Consider the following 15,022-nt stretch of genomic DNA (forward strand, 5'->3'; position numbering starts at 1 on the left):
GGAATTAGCGGCAAGTTGCAGGGATGGCCTTTAGAGTCAACTGTTTTCCTAATTTTTTTCTTTCGTTTCGGACAGTTCTCAATGAATCAGAAATTAAGTTGGACAGAACTTATCCGAAAATTGTCCCTATTTCTATCCTTATCAATGTTTGTAAGCTGAAAATATATAGAATTGAAAACTTTTGAGCTTCGAAAGCTCTACTCATATAATTATCCCTACTTTTCAGTACAAAAAAAAATTAGCATTACATCAACAGGTTTATTTTAGCATCGCGCTCAAAAAAAAAAAAAAAGTCTCTGGGGTCACATACAGGGTCAAACTTTGTTTAATTTTTATTTTAACTTTACTATTATTCGATGATGTGATGAGGTTTATGTTAATATTATTTCTTTCAAGAGAATTGTATTTAGTTTTACGTATGCTATGTTTGTGTCAGCTGTTCTAAAAGTAATTTATTTCGTCGTCACGATCTAGTTTACATCACAGTTAAAATAAAATAGCGGCTAAATTCTTAACTATTTTTAAGTTTTGAATTTGAATTTTTCCAAGAAAATTTTAGATAAAGAAAGAATAGTTCCCAGTATTTTTTAATCATTTGTAGACTTAGTACAAGGATACATATATTATTGATATTTTACTAAGAATATCAAAGGTACTACTTGGTTCACAATAACAATAACTTATATTGATCGAAATTATTCGTAAAAATGTTTTCTTGACCCAAGAGATGTAAAAACTTTTTTCTCTTAAAATTATCAAATCGATTTTTTGTGCAGCGTCACTGGAAGGGGTAATGAATAAGGAGTGGGAAAATGAAAGCGAGCATCGCAACGTTTTTAGGAGTCGCGTTAACACTTCCATCGACATTGCATTTGAAGGAATAGACGCAAGAAAAATCGCAGTTATAACCCAGGTTAGTTTATTCTCAGTTATTCACAATTGATTCTAATGTTGTATTAGCTTAACTCAACGAATTATTTTCTTGAACAATTTTATACAAATAATATTTCAGTTGAACTCATTTATAGATAACTAGCTTTTACCCCCAGCTTTGCTCGCGTTGAAGCCTTTAGATAAATATCAATAATCATTACATTCTAATAAAATCTAAATCAATGTGATTCTAATTTTTTGACAAACAATTTTCTTGTCTTCCGTAAAAAATGATTCTTTTTTTTTCTAATAAAAAGTATCCTATGTAACTTCTGAAACCTCCAAGAATATGTGTAATAAGTTTTATGATGATCAGTTAAGTAGTTTTCACGTGAAATCGTAACAAACAAACTTACATTCACATTTATAACATTATTAAGGATGTTACTAAATGAATCTTTGATACCATCTTATATTCTTGAGTAACATCATTAGTCAACTGAATATAAAATAACATTTATAGCGAATCTATGGTTGTGAATTATTCTGATGAGTTTAAAAGATTATGTTCTTGCAATAATTCTGCTTGGACTAAAATAAAATATTGTTCTATTTTTGGTGCTTCTCAGAGTTACAGAATTAAATTGACTGAACATTGTAAAATTCTGTCATCAATATTCATCATTTAAATTCAATATTAATGAGACACTCATAATACTCAAACTTTTATTCGTTTTCGTTTTTCAAACTAAATATTTGTGAGTAGCATATATTATAATAGTTTGATAATTTACAAACATGGAGTATTGCAAAAAAATTGAAATTACTTCAAAAATTATAAAAAATGAAATTAGAAAAAATTAATGAAAAATTTCCACTCCAGCATCATTTATAAGTGAAATTGTCGTGAAAGAATATTTAAATGAAGTAAATGTTCACTGAATAACAAGTGGTGAGTTAAAAGTCAGTAGAAGTGAAATAACAACTAAATTGTTAAAATCTTAAATTTTTCGTTGCCAACAAAATCCACAACAATATATTCTAAGATTCAAATTTCATACATTAATCATTGCTGGCTTAAGTAATAGTCTGTATTGAGAGTATCCTACAAAGTTAGTTTTTAAAGCACCGAATTAGATCAGATCTATTTTAACGTTAAGCGAAAGCCCAGCGGGCTATTTATTGAATAGATGATAACTTGCTGTGCCGTTAATGTTTTTAGTTTAACTTATTTATCATCCGTTATTATTATTATTAATAATAATAATAATAATAATAATAATAATAATAATAATAATAATAATAATAATAATAATAATAATAATAATAATAATAATAATTATAATAATTATAATGTGTTATATGATTTTAATTATAAACTATCCTAATGTCAACATTGAATATTTTCAGAAATCTTCAGTTATTAGTGGGTGACATCGATCTAGACAACGAGTAACTCATCGAACACCATGTCAAGACCTATATTAAGCCGACCACGTACACGTGTGTATGACTGTAATTACGACAAAGGAGAGTCTTACTACAAACCGATGATGGATCATTTGGATAGGAAGTACAGCGCAAGACCACTTTTTCCAGAGTCAAGAGGTTCATTCGCTGATGAGATTGCGGCAAGACGTAGCGACATCGGTAACATCTTTAGTCGTTTTCCAAAATGGTTTTAAATGTTATGAAACATATTTGTTATGATGATAATTTATTATAAACAGTTTTGCTTATAATCTCAATCTAAAAATTTGAATTTAGTTCTTTGCTTATATTCTCAACTAAATTCATTGTCCGATAGTTATTTTCCAAATTTTTGATTGATTTCACAGTAATTTAAGTTTAATAATCTTTTTATTAATTTTTCAACCTATTCAACATTTCATAATTTTTATGCTATCAAAGCAATAACTTTAAATATGCTGTTAAATTTTTAAATTCAAGATTCAATAATGAATAAGGCATCATAAGTATTTTACAATAATACCCACCTTATTACCTTATTATTCATGTATGTTTGTATCTGGCATCCAGTAGTGTAAAGCAAGCATCAAAATTTTTATTTGTTTTTTGGTTGCACTGATATGAATGCATTTTGAGTGTTACGTCCCCAGCATTATTGTTTCTTCTCTGTTCGTTTATGTTCTTTCAATAATGCCTGCCTAAAAGTGTTTGTCTACTTATGAAAAAATAAACATCAGATAAACTAAATATAATGATGCAATTAATAAATATCATTATCGTTGGGAAATGAACATAAAAAAAAATTATATTTTCTAAATAGAATCTTATAATTAAGTAGTTAACTAGGAATTACGTAAATAAATTCCCTTGAAATCGATTTTTAAAATCAATTTTAGACAATTAAGAATAATTACTTTTTTGTTTTTGGTTCTGGTATATTATACTGAAATAAAATTCAACTCTTTAAATAATTTTTAATATATATTTTTGTTTTTCAGACATTCTTAGAAATAATAATTCAAGCACAGTTTTTACTTTAGTTCATACAATATTATCATAATTGTATAAAAAATTGAGCTATTGGTCGAATAGGAAAGAAATTACAGTGAAAATCACGTTAATAGTGTCATAATCTTTATTATCAAACATAATACTGACGAAATTCTGCGAAAAATGTAACTTACGATGTCACAACATGAATTTTATTGAGCTAATAACATTATTTATGAACGGCTTATACTTTTTTTTTCGTTTTCTGTTGAATAAATGGTAGTGTCTCTGCCACACTTGTAGTATCAATGGAAATTTTGAAAGTGAATTGCTTATAAAATAAATGGAAATGTTTCAATTCCATTATCTATCGACGAACAAAGCGTTTCTTTGAAAGCATCATTTTATTTCTGGGCAAAATACTCTCAAACTTAAACATCAACCTGCTTTAAAATAATACACAGTTTTGTGTGTAACAACAGCAAAAGTTTAATTATAAATAGTAAAGCGTCGGATACAAGAGGCTATATTACAGTTTTGGTCATTAAATAATTATTGTTAATGTTAGCTTTGTAAATTAATTGATATATTTTTTATCAATAAACATTTTTTAACGTTTTCCACTAAAAAGTAGAAAGTTTTATCGATTTATAGTTTTATTTATTGCAACAATTGCCGTAGTTAATTTGTTGTTATAGTCACAAATAAAACGGATCATTAATTGAATATATTTATTGAAGTTATTAAAATTTCAAAAATTGCTGCTAACAATAGACTTTCTACTTTTCTCTTAGTAAAATTTTTTCTTTTTTGATCAGGATCTTTGTAAATTTGTTTTATGTGCCTAAAAAAAATTCGAATTATTATTTATCATAGAAGAGTACACTGTAATCACGAACCATATTTTCTCTCAAAGCATATTTTTGCTGTTGGAATTGCAAAACATTCATTTCCATCAAAATTTTAATTTCTTCCATACCTATGAAAAAAAAGTTCGTACATTGTCTTGTTTCAGCTGAATGAAAATTTATTTCAGTGCTCCGAAGTTTGTTGGATTAAAGTTGTTGGCGATTTTACATATAAAGAAAACTTGAAAAGACTAAAAAAAGTAATGGAATTTTGAATTTGTCATAGCGTTTGAAAAAAATTTTTTCTGCTACGTAATACTTCGTATTGTCACGAGTGAAAACTTCTGACCAAACTTTGTTGGAATTGAAAGTGACTAATTCTAACTATTGATCAATTCGACATGCAATAACCAATAAATAATATAAATTGATCATTTCTTTTGTAAATTAATTCACATTCGATTGAAAATCGATTGAATATTAATAGACTGATTTTAAGCTAATATTAATTGAATAACAATAATTTTAATCATTTCTGAATGAGTTAATTTGATAAATTCACATTTGAATACGAATACCTCACGATTTTTAGAAAGCTTTAGAAAAATCTCTATACATCCTTATTCGAAATGAGATAATACACATTGAAATTCTCATAACATTTTTCGATACGACCGATAGTTTTGTCAAAAAACTATAAAAATTTATCAAGAATCCAACTTCGAACAACTTTTGACGAACTCGGTTAATCAAGAGATTGATAAAAATATTATACCACTTGCCTTACAGTAATAATACGTATTAATGCTGTAAGAATACTGGTTCAATAATATATTGTATTCTAAGAAGAAAAAAACTTTTTTTAACTTCCCGCTATGAAAATGAAAGATTTCCTCCACGCTGTCCGCCACCACTGTGGCCATGCCATCATCAGTAAAGGCCGTGGGCTGTACCTGTTTCGACATAGGGATTTCCAGCGATTTGTCATAGTCCGCGTTACATAAGTCGGGGCCCATGACAACCCTGTCATACACCTGCGGTCATCGGGTATTCCTGTATGCTGTCTGCGGTTTTCACAATTAGTATTCTTGGGTCAAGATAGTCATTGACTATGGCTAAGTTTTGTTTTTTTATCTCGAACCGGTGCTCCAGTGCACCGAGGATGTCCTTCAATTTTACTGTGTTGAAGGCGTTATTTACATCTAGCGTTAGATGGATCCAGATTTTGCGAGATTTGAGGTTACTAGATTACGTTTCGGCTGTAATCTCTATGACCTTCTCGACCGCACCGATGGCTGATCTGCCTTACCGAAAGCGGTGTTGATTTTCAGTGAAGCCTCGTACGAGGTCGATGTCACTTTGCAGCTTAGCCTGTATTAGTTTTTCGAGCAGTTGACCGGGGATGACTAGTATGCAGAGTGGCCTGAACGAAGAGAGTGTGATGGAAATTTCTTTCCCTTTATCCAATAGGACCAGTTTTCGTGGTAGTAACCGTGCCAGTTGTAAGGCATTCGTTGTATGCATTTATCAGTGCATCCGGAAATTCCTGGGCTATGATATTAATCAGTGACGTTAGACCGCCGTTAGAGCCATGGGTTTTTCCTAGTTTGAGGGACTTAGCTGCATCTTGCAGTTCCTTGACTGAGAAGGGTGAAACTTCACCACTATTTATGAAGTTCCTTCTCTCTCGCGGCTGGTGATAGGGAAACAACTTCGCTACGATGGTGTCTACTTCAGCTAGGGTTTTTGGTGCTTCCGGAGCAGCTTTTCTGAGTCTTTTGGCGACAATCTGATAAGTTTTGCGCCAGATATCTTAGTTTTGGTCATTGCAGATCTCCTTTCATAATATCACCTAGATTGCTTTCACAGTGCGATAAAGTGCCTTTTTCAACTCTTTGTATTCACTTACGTATGATTGTTTTTCTATGATGTGTCTTGCGGCTCTTATCGGTCATCATCAAAGTTCATAGCATCTTTGCCGGATCCTTGGGATTTCCGGTGTCCACCAGTATACTGGCCTATACGTATCCCAGATTTTCAGGCATGGCATTGAAGCATTACGAAAGGTGGTGATGGTTTTTATCGTTGACAGAGATCCTCTTGCAGCTTCTAGGGCTATCTTTTCGACACTCCAACTTCGTTCTTCAGAGCCTTTTTGTGTTGCTAAAATGAAAACCTCCTCAACACTAAATGTGATATGTTAGTGGTCATTACCGCTGTACTAATCGGAGATCATTCAGTTCCTAATTCTGCGAGCGATTCTTGGTGGCCCAACCGAAATGACAAGTATGTACTCATTATTTCCTTCCATTCTGAAGGTCGAGATGTTTCCGGTGTTCAAGACCATGAGATCGAGCCTTGCTGCGAAGTCAGCGATTTCGTTTCTTCTAGTGTCTGAAAAAATTTTCTCATTCAACCGATCTACTGTTAAAGTCGCCAGCTACGATAACTTAATCACTGAATTGACTCACCAAATTTAAATTTTCTGTAAAATTTAAACCGATTAGGACTGCTAGATTTCGAGTAATCTGAAAAATAAAATTTTCAAAAAAACTGTTTTTTTTTTTTTTTTAATAACTTTTAAGCAGATGTTTCAATCAATTCCGTTATTAACGATTGCTAGAAACTGCATAAAAATCAATTAATGAATTGAAGAGGATTCGATAATGACGAATTTCAGAAAAAATTGATTTTTTTTTTTCAAACGACTTCGATATGTCCTCTCAGACTATTTCTGATGCAATAGAATAACTGTAAAAGATCCGATAACTGCGTCGAATGCTGGCAGTCTCATTCAAATCGCTCTATTTGTTTCTTGAGATATTTAATTTTTTTTAATTTAGAAAAAGTATTTTTTGTCGAATTACGTAAAATTTTACGTTAAATCATTTCGTATATTATAAATAATCTTTCTGTACCTCGATGACTGTGTTTAATGCTGCAAGCAGCATCAAAAATGATTAATTTGATCGGGAGAAATCACAATTAGAAATTTTCAACAATCTATGTTTTCAATAACCACTACATTGTCAAGCTTAAAGAGATTGAAAAAATGTAAGTGGTGTTTTCGAGCTCGAAGAGCTATAAACATCGGAATAAATAATTTTTTATAATAAATTTTCGAAAATCAAGAAGCTATTGTGTGTGTGTGTGTGTGTGTGTGTGTGTGTGTGTGTGTGTGTGTGTGTGTGTGTGTGTGTGTGACCCTCTTATAACTTTTGAACGGCTTGACCGATTTGATCGCGATTGATACTATTCAAAACAGCTTGACCAAACTTAGATTTCGAATACAATTTGGACCGATTCGAACGGGTAGATTTTGAGAAATCTCAGAAAAACTACGAAAATAAATTTTTTCACGTGCGGTGTTTTGGGAATAATTATTAAACAGCTTTTCCGATCAATTCCTAAAATTAATCAGTTCTTAACATTATAAAAACAACGTCGATAACTGCTAAGCCAGTCAAAATCGGTAGATTTGTTCGTGAGTTATCGTTGACGAAAAAAATAAAAAAAAAAAGTGATTTTTTCGAATTACACAGGAATTTTCAGTCTGATCAATTTGTGTTCAAAAGTATACCATACAATTAAATAAACTGCGAAAATGTCGCTAATCGCGTAAAAATTGGTTTATTTATTCAAAAGTAATTGCTGTTTGTATTCAAGAAGTAATCACTACCGGAAGTATTTCAAAGAAGTTGCCTTAGTAGAAAGTGAAAGGATTAAAAAATAAAAGTAATGGACAATAAAGACGGACGAATAATAGACGAGCAGCTATTCTGATATATCTATGGCACACCGGGCCTACCTGACTTTGAGAGCGCACCTTTCCAAGGCTGTATCTCCAAAACGTATACTCGGATCGACTCGAAAACATAGGATAATATTCTTAAGATGTTGTTGAAATTGTCGATACAGTAAAAAAAATTCGATTTTTTGAAGCCATATGAAACCCATATAACTCCTTAAGGACCGTAAAACGTCGAGATCGTATGAAAAATTGATTTTTTGAAGTATAAATCCAAACATAACCACATCCTAATTTCTTTTAATATTTAATTTACCGTACTTTGTGGAAATTTCTTAAAAAAATTTGATAAAAAACCTTTTATGATGAATATCGAAAATTTCAAAAAATTAAGCTGTGATAGTGTTTTCAATTAAATTTTCAAAAATCCGTCTTTTATTAGGTCTCGACGTTTTGAGGTTTCTAAGGACCCGGGAAGGTCTAGCGGCCTACAATTTAAGCTATTTTAAAAAATTCTATTTCTGTTTAAAGGTAATGACGAATGCTTTCAAATTTTTTTCACGCTTTTTATTAGCTTCACCCACAATTTTATTTTACTATAAAAAACGTGGGATGCACGGTGTCAATAGTTATAAAAATTTTTTTGACAGATATGAGTAGAAAGATTATCAGTTCCATAATATCTTATAAAACACCCTAAGCTTTTTTTAAAATAAAATACATTTTTTCCTTATTTACACTATTGTTAATTTATATTTATTAAAATTTTCTACACTATTCTTAAACCAGAGTTATTTTCTATTTTTAACTTCCCGCTAAATCTCAGATTTTCAAAAATCGGAAAGTTATTGTTTTGACCTCGTTTTGCAAAAATCGAGTTTTCATCAGATCTCGACGTTTGAAAGTCACAGGAAGCTTCCTTGATTATCCGTGAGCGAGGTTGTCACGGTGTGTGTGTGTGTGTGTGTGTGTGTGTGTGTGTGTGTGTGTGTGTGTGTGTGTGTGTGTGAAAAGTAATTGCGATTTGAAAATTCCAAAAATAGTGTTTTATGAAACTTCTATCAGACTTTTGAACTGGGAGAGCTCAAATGCATCAAAATATTATCTCTTCGAACTCAGTGAGCTCAAAATATCACATAAATTATATTTTGAGCTCAAAAATGTCATAAGTACAATTTTAAGCGCTCAGGTATGGAATTACTCGATCGCTCGAATCACTCGAATAAAAAAGAAATAAATCTTTTAACCATATTTAATACAATAATTTGTCATAATGACAAATTAGGAAATGAGGAGAAGAAAACATAAAGCAAAAGGGAAGAGCACTTAGTGAGAATCTTTCGGTCACCGAAAAATTAATTCGGATAACCTAGGAATCGAACCCGGTTCTTTTAGTTAAGCGCTGAAAGTTTTTCCAGTTAAGCTATTCGAGGCACCATCCGAGACTTTTATTCCCTCACCTAATGAGACCCTCGGTACAAAAGTTTGTTATTTCTTAGCGGTTGCGTCGCAAACTACTGGAGTCTGTCTTTTTTATTCGAACTTAGATGCCTCCTTATTGACTTGCTCTTGCGGGAAAAAAAATTTACTCAGTAACTTCGTAATTTTCTATAATTCAAATTGTATTCTGTAGGCGGCAGTATCGTAAAAATTTTTTTGTTACTTCCCGGGGAAAAAGGTTTTGATTTGACCAGATATAATTATATCTGGTCAGATCTATTTATATTTGATCAGATATGGGATTGGAGACATAATCAGATCTAGTCATATCTGATCAGATCTAAACAGATATAACAATATCTGGATTGAAAAATACATCAGACATAAAAAGATTGTATTATATCTGACCAGATGTAACTATATTTGTTAACTATTAATAAATACTTGTAAACTATTTTACTTAATATGCTTTCCTCCAAAATAAATATTTTATGAATGTTAAAAAATATTTATTAGAATTTAATAAATTACATAATTTATTAGTTAGTAGTTAATAACTCTTTCTATCAGCGTATATTGATAATTAATAATTTGAAAATTTAATAAAAAACTTTGTTCATTACGCATCGATCATGGACACGATTCACATTACTTGTAGTTATTACAAACTCTATCCACTTATTCTCCAAGTAAGCCTCGTAGGTAAACAGGTAATGAATTAGTCTATCAAGCATTAGGTCCTAAGTTCGGTTTCCGCACGCGCCAATTTTTTTTTTTTTTTTTTTTTTTTTAATGGAAATAATTCTTTATAATTATATAGGGCCATTATTCGTATATAATTATGTATGAGTATATGTAATTATATATAATCTTTTTTACCTGGGTAATTTAAAGATCTGACCAGATCTCGTCAGATAGAGACAATTTAAAGATCTGGCCAGATCTGGCCAGAACTAATCCGTTTTTCCCGGGACCTCAGTCCATCTTCGATCCTTAGGGAACCGCGATAGGGCGCTAGCGAATTTTAATTTCATCGATATCGGAAACGGAGATAATGATACTTAAAATTCTAAGTTCCTCAAAAATAAAAAGGCGATTCGGCAGCCGAAATGGAAGTACATTTCATAATAAATTTAAAAAAGGATTAGGAAAACGCTTGACCCTAAAGGCTATCTCTGCAACTTCCCGCTAATTCTATATCTATGTACTTCAATTTGCGCTCATGACGCTTTTGAGCTCTTCGAGGTCAAAAGATTGATAAACTTTCGATAAAATATTATTTCTGAAATTTTCAAACCACAATAAATTCTGAATTAATGAACCGATTTTCACGCGGTTGGCAGCATTCGACGCAGTTTCTCAAATTCTAATATATATTTTCAAACACAAATTAATCAGAGCGTCAGGACCTCAAAGCGTCAAAATCTGGTGAAAACTTGATTTTCGTGAAGCGGGGTCAAATCAATAACTTCCTCATTTTTGAAAATTTTCAATTTTCTTAGAGGAAAGTAAATAATTCTTTGAATGTAGTTTTTTGAAAAACTTTTAAACGGTTTTATCGATCAACTCCAAAAAATTAATGAGCCTTCAACCTTGAAAAATCTCGAGTCAAAATTCGAGTCTTGTTCTATTCGTAAAAATGTCCTAACTCTTTGAAGTCGAATTTGCCGCTGAAAATCAAGCCTATTTTGACCGTACAAGATAGTATTTGAGAATAAGTACGGTTAAGGTAAGCGTACGCAGGTCTGTTTTGACCGTAAAAATTTCGAGGAGTATAATATTGTCATTACAGATATTATTACTACATTTGTCATCTTGTTGATTATTGTTATTTCCCTTGCTACCTTGTAGTTCTTAGGTGCAAAAATTTAAATGAATGAAAATTATCATGAAAAGTTAACAATTAAAAATAAATAAATAAGTGAATAAATCATAATAATAATGATAATAAAAATAATAATAGCCTCAGAAGAGGGGTTCTTATTTTCAAAAATTTTGATTTTAAAAAAAAAAATTATTCGATTCTAAATTCAGCTTAGTTCACATATTTTCACTGCAAAAAGTTTTATAATATATAAAAATCGTAGGTAATTGTTTAGTTTCACGTTTTCAAAAGTAAACTAGTCGCAATTTAAATGTTAACTTAAATTTTGCTCTGATCGAAAATCGTCAATAAAATTCATCTACTTGGTCTATCAATTTTTGGTGATTTGTTTAATATTCTATAAACAAAAATAAACAAGTAAAAAAAATTTTTTCGGAAGCATTAATTTTTTGATATTTTTTCAAAATTTTTTTTTAATCTAAAATTAAAATTTTTTTAAAAATTAAAAATATTAACTTTTCGATATTTTATCCAAAAAAAATAATATCTATTAAGTAGAAAATAATCTAATCATGTTGATTTCACATCCCAAGCTATAGTGACCGTGAAAATAAACTATTACCGAATCATAAAATTCAAAACAGACGTATAAGATAAATAATTGAGAATGGGAAACTAATTTTCAATTTTTGTTTATAAAAGGCAAATAAAAAAGTAGAAAGAGAAAAGGAATTGAAGAAGAAAAGGTGTCATTTGGTCCACATGTGACGAAACTATATGTTTTTGAACATTCATGAATATTCGAATTTACTACTGGATTGCGTTACATATGTTTTTTAAAACCCATGACTTTTTTCTTAATAATTTATTTTTTATTTTCTTTTTAATTTTGAGATGGTGTATGCATTTCTTAAAAATTCTTAGAGTGATACTATGTAAAATAAGTTGAAATGTTTTTTTTTCCAAATTAGAAATTTTATATATTCTTAGGGATAATGGAAATTTTTAATGTCTATAGATATAATTATTACTACTCATTTAATTTCTTCGTGAAGTTGTTTTTCAGATTCTACTCAGGTCTGAGTCATTTGATTACGCGTCATTTAAAAAGTTTGTAAGACTACTGAGATTGGACTTTATTCAGTCGGCCGTGTAGCGATGAGAGTAGCCTGTAAGTATGGCCAGCGATAGGTCCCGAATTCGGTTCTCGGTTAGGGCAAAGTGATTTTTAATTATTTCCTTATTTTTGAAGTGTATTAGGTTAGTACGTAAATAATCCTCTCCTCCTATCTCCGTACTCCTTAATCTGTGAAAACTGGACCGTAAATGATCCCTATTCATAAAAAATTACTCTCCCAGAAATCATTCACTTTTTTTTTGTTAAAAAATTAATTTATATTTTATTTGTGTACATAAACGATTTTTATAGTAGTAATAACTGTTAATTGCAAATTTGTATATTAATGAAAATTATTTTTAATTACTACTACTCATCATTTATAACAATGATAATTATTATACATAATAATAATTATTATAGCAGTGATTGATTTAAAAAAAAAATAAATTAATTAATGAAATTTAAGTTAGATTTGAACCCGGATCCCTAAGAATTTTAAGATTTAATTTATTATTAATATTTTGCTATTAAATGCTCAGGGGGGTTATCCCCGGAGTCCGATTCTCCGAAGGCCCAGCCTGAGCTCCATCCGTTACTGCTGGACCACTCCGCACAACAAGGCGGTTAGTGATCACAGCAGGCCAAAGTCATTTCCCTTAAGAGACGGAGAGAACCAAGTATAACAGCCTTCTGCATACTGACTGCCAATAACTCAGCTTTTGATGAGCAAGCTGGAACTTTGGCAAGTGAGGATACAAAAGACTGTTTCATCCCGCCTAGGACGCCAACAATCAGGACGACAAGCTTGACACGGTAACCTGGGTAAAGTTTGCCAATTTCAAACGGGAGATCCTGATATATTTGTCTTTTGTGCTCTTCTTTGGCTGAGATGTTGTATTCAGCCGGGGCCGAGAACTCAATGACATAAATGTCACGAGTGGTCTTGTCGAAGAGCACAATATCAGGTTTGTTGTGATCTATCCGCCGGGTTGTTGCAAATGGCATGTTCCAATAAATTTTGCAACTGTCATTCTCAACAATCCGGGGAATATCTCCTGGCAAATAAGGCAGCACTGGTGTCACGTCAATACCGTAGCAATGACGAAGATAGTAGTACAGTACTCTCAGGGCAGCATTGTGACGCTGGATATATGCACCTCTCGCCAGCACTGGACATGCCGACAAAAGGTGCATAAGCGTCTCCGGATGTTGTCTACACCTCCTACAGGACGTGTCCGGAAGCTGCACCTGGAGCACCTTGCTACGGTACTCAAGAGTGTTAATGACACCATCTTGGCAGGCAAATACTGTATGAACCATTCAGTCTCGGACATCAGGCCAGCTGACTTTAAGAAGGAAAACGTCAGCTGGGTGGACAAGCCATGATCACGCACGTGTTTAAAGAACACGCTGTGCATGGACTTGCCCATCAGTTCGCCAAGGAGTAGTTTTTCCTCGGCGTTCCTGATGACGCTCTTAAATTCCTCCTTTCGGAGTTCCATAAGAGCGTTTATTTCTCCAAGACCAAGGGTTCGTGCCGCATATATTGCTGCCGTATACAAGAATGACCCTTTATACGCATTTTCATGTTTATGTACAATTTGCATAAGAAAGTTATCCTCGTCTGCAGTGAAATTGATAACTTCGTGTGTTAAACCCAGGACCAAACGGTCGTGAAGCCGCTCCAAACTCTGCAAACCTCTCCTACCGATGGGCCGGGAGAGGTATAATCTGGCGACTGATGAATTAGGGTGCATGCTCCGATTCATATTAATGATCTTACGGGTTTTGATGTCGAGATCTCGTAAATCCTTTCAGGCCCATTTCAGGACACCGAAAGAGTATAGTAAGACTGGGACAGCGAGCATGTTAGTAGCTGAGACTTTGTTTTTGCCGGAAAATTCGGAGGACCAAATTTTCCGGAGTCTCCTAACATACTTGCTCTGGAGAGTTGTTCGGAATTCAGAGACCGCATGCATGCGGTGCTCTTCCATTCCTAGATATCTATACAACTCCCCGGCGTCTAATTGTCTTAAGACACTCCCATCTACTAACTTGACATCATCACCAGTATCAGAGCACTTACCCCTCGCCAGATGTACGACCGCACACTTGTCCAACCCAAAAGACATTCCGACATCTCGCGTGTACTCTGCTACGATGTTGAGGGCTGCTTGTAGATGATCTTCATCAGCACTATATAGCTTCAGATCATCCATGTAAAGCAGATGGGTGATCGAATGTTTTCGATCACCCGGAGGCCCCACAGAGTACCCACGAGTTTTACGGAAAGCAACAGATATAGACAGCAGTGAAATGCAAAACAGCAGAGGGCTCAAGGAATCGCCTTGCAAGACCCCTCGTTTGTACTCTACAACTCCGGTTACGTGCAATGCGTTTCCACTTCCAATGTGTAAACGCGTTCGCCAGAGCTGCATTGTACGCCGAATGCATTCCACTATTTCGAGATTGACTCCCAGGCATTTGAGTAGATATAAAATCAACTCATGAGGAGTTTAGTCAAATGCCTTACGATAGTCAATCCAAGCCATTGACAGGTTGCGTTGATAGGAGATCGCATCTTGTAAGACGCATCGATCCACTATCAGGTTCTCCTTGCAACCTGACAGGCCTCTTTTACTGCCACGTTGTTCATATATCTGTTGCCATACAGGCTCTATCTGCTGCAAGATACGGTTATTTAAAAT

At 32.7% G+C, this 15,022-nt stretch overlaps 1 protein-coding gene across 4 annotated transcripts in view; it reads left to right on the forward strand.

Moving 5' to 3' along the window:
• Positions 1 to 519: 519 nt before the first annotated feature.
• The window catches only part of LOC141528128 (uncharacterized), a 35,912-nt gene continuing 21,409 nt past the window's right edge, over positions 520 to 15,022 (forward strand). For 2 of the 4 annotated variants that reach the window (XM_074244021.1, XM_074244018.1), the window contains exons 1-3: positions 634 to 652; positions 777 to 913; positions 2,284 to 2,523. In XM_074244021.1, coding sequence (XP_074100122.1) covers positions 2,343 to 2,523 — 181 coding nt within the window. In that variant the 5' untranslated portion in view covers positions 634 to 652; positions 777 to 913; positions 2,284 to 2,342. Of the gene's footprint in view, positions 653 to 776; positions 914 to 2,283; positions 2,524 to 15,022 lie in introns of those variants that run through there. The other 2 variants (XM_074244019.1, XM_074244022.1) reach the window with 2 other exon arrangements.

Source organism: Cotesia typhae, unplaced genomic scaffold, assembly GCF_013202065.1.
Source record: "Cotesia typhae breed Kobodo isofemale line unplaced genomic scaffold, CoteBio_Ctyphae contig_42, whole genome shotgun sequence".
Taxonomy (NCBI): Eukaryota; Metazoa; Arthropoda; class Insecta; order Hymenoptera; family Braconidae; genus Cotesia; species Cotesia typhae.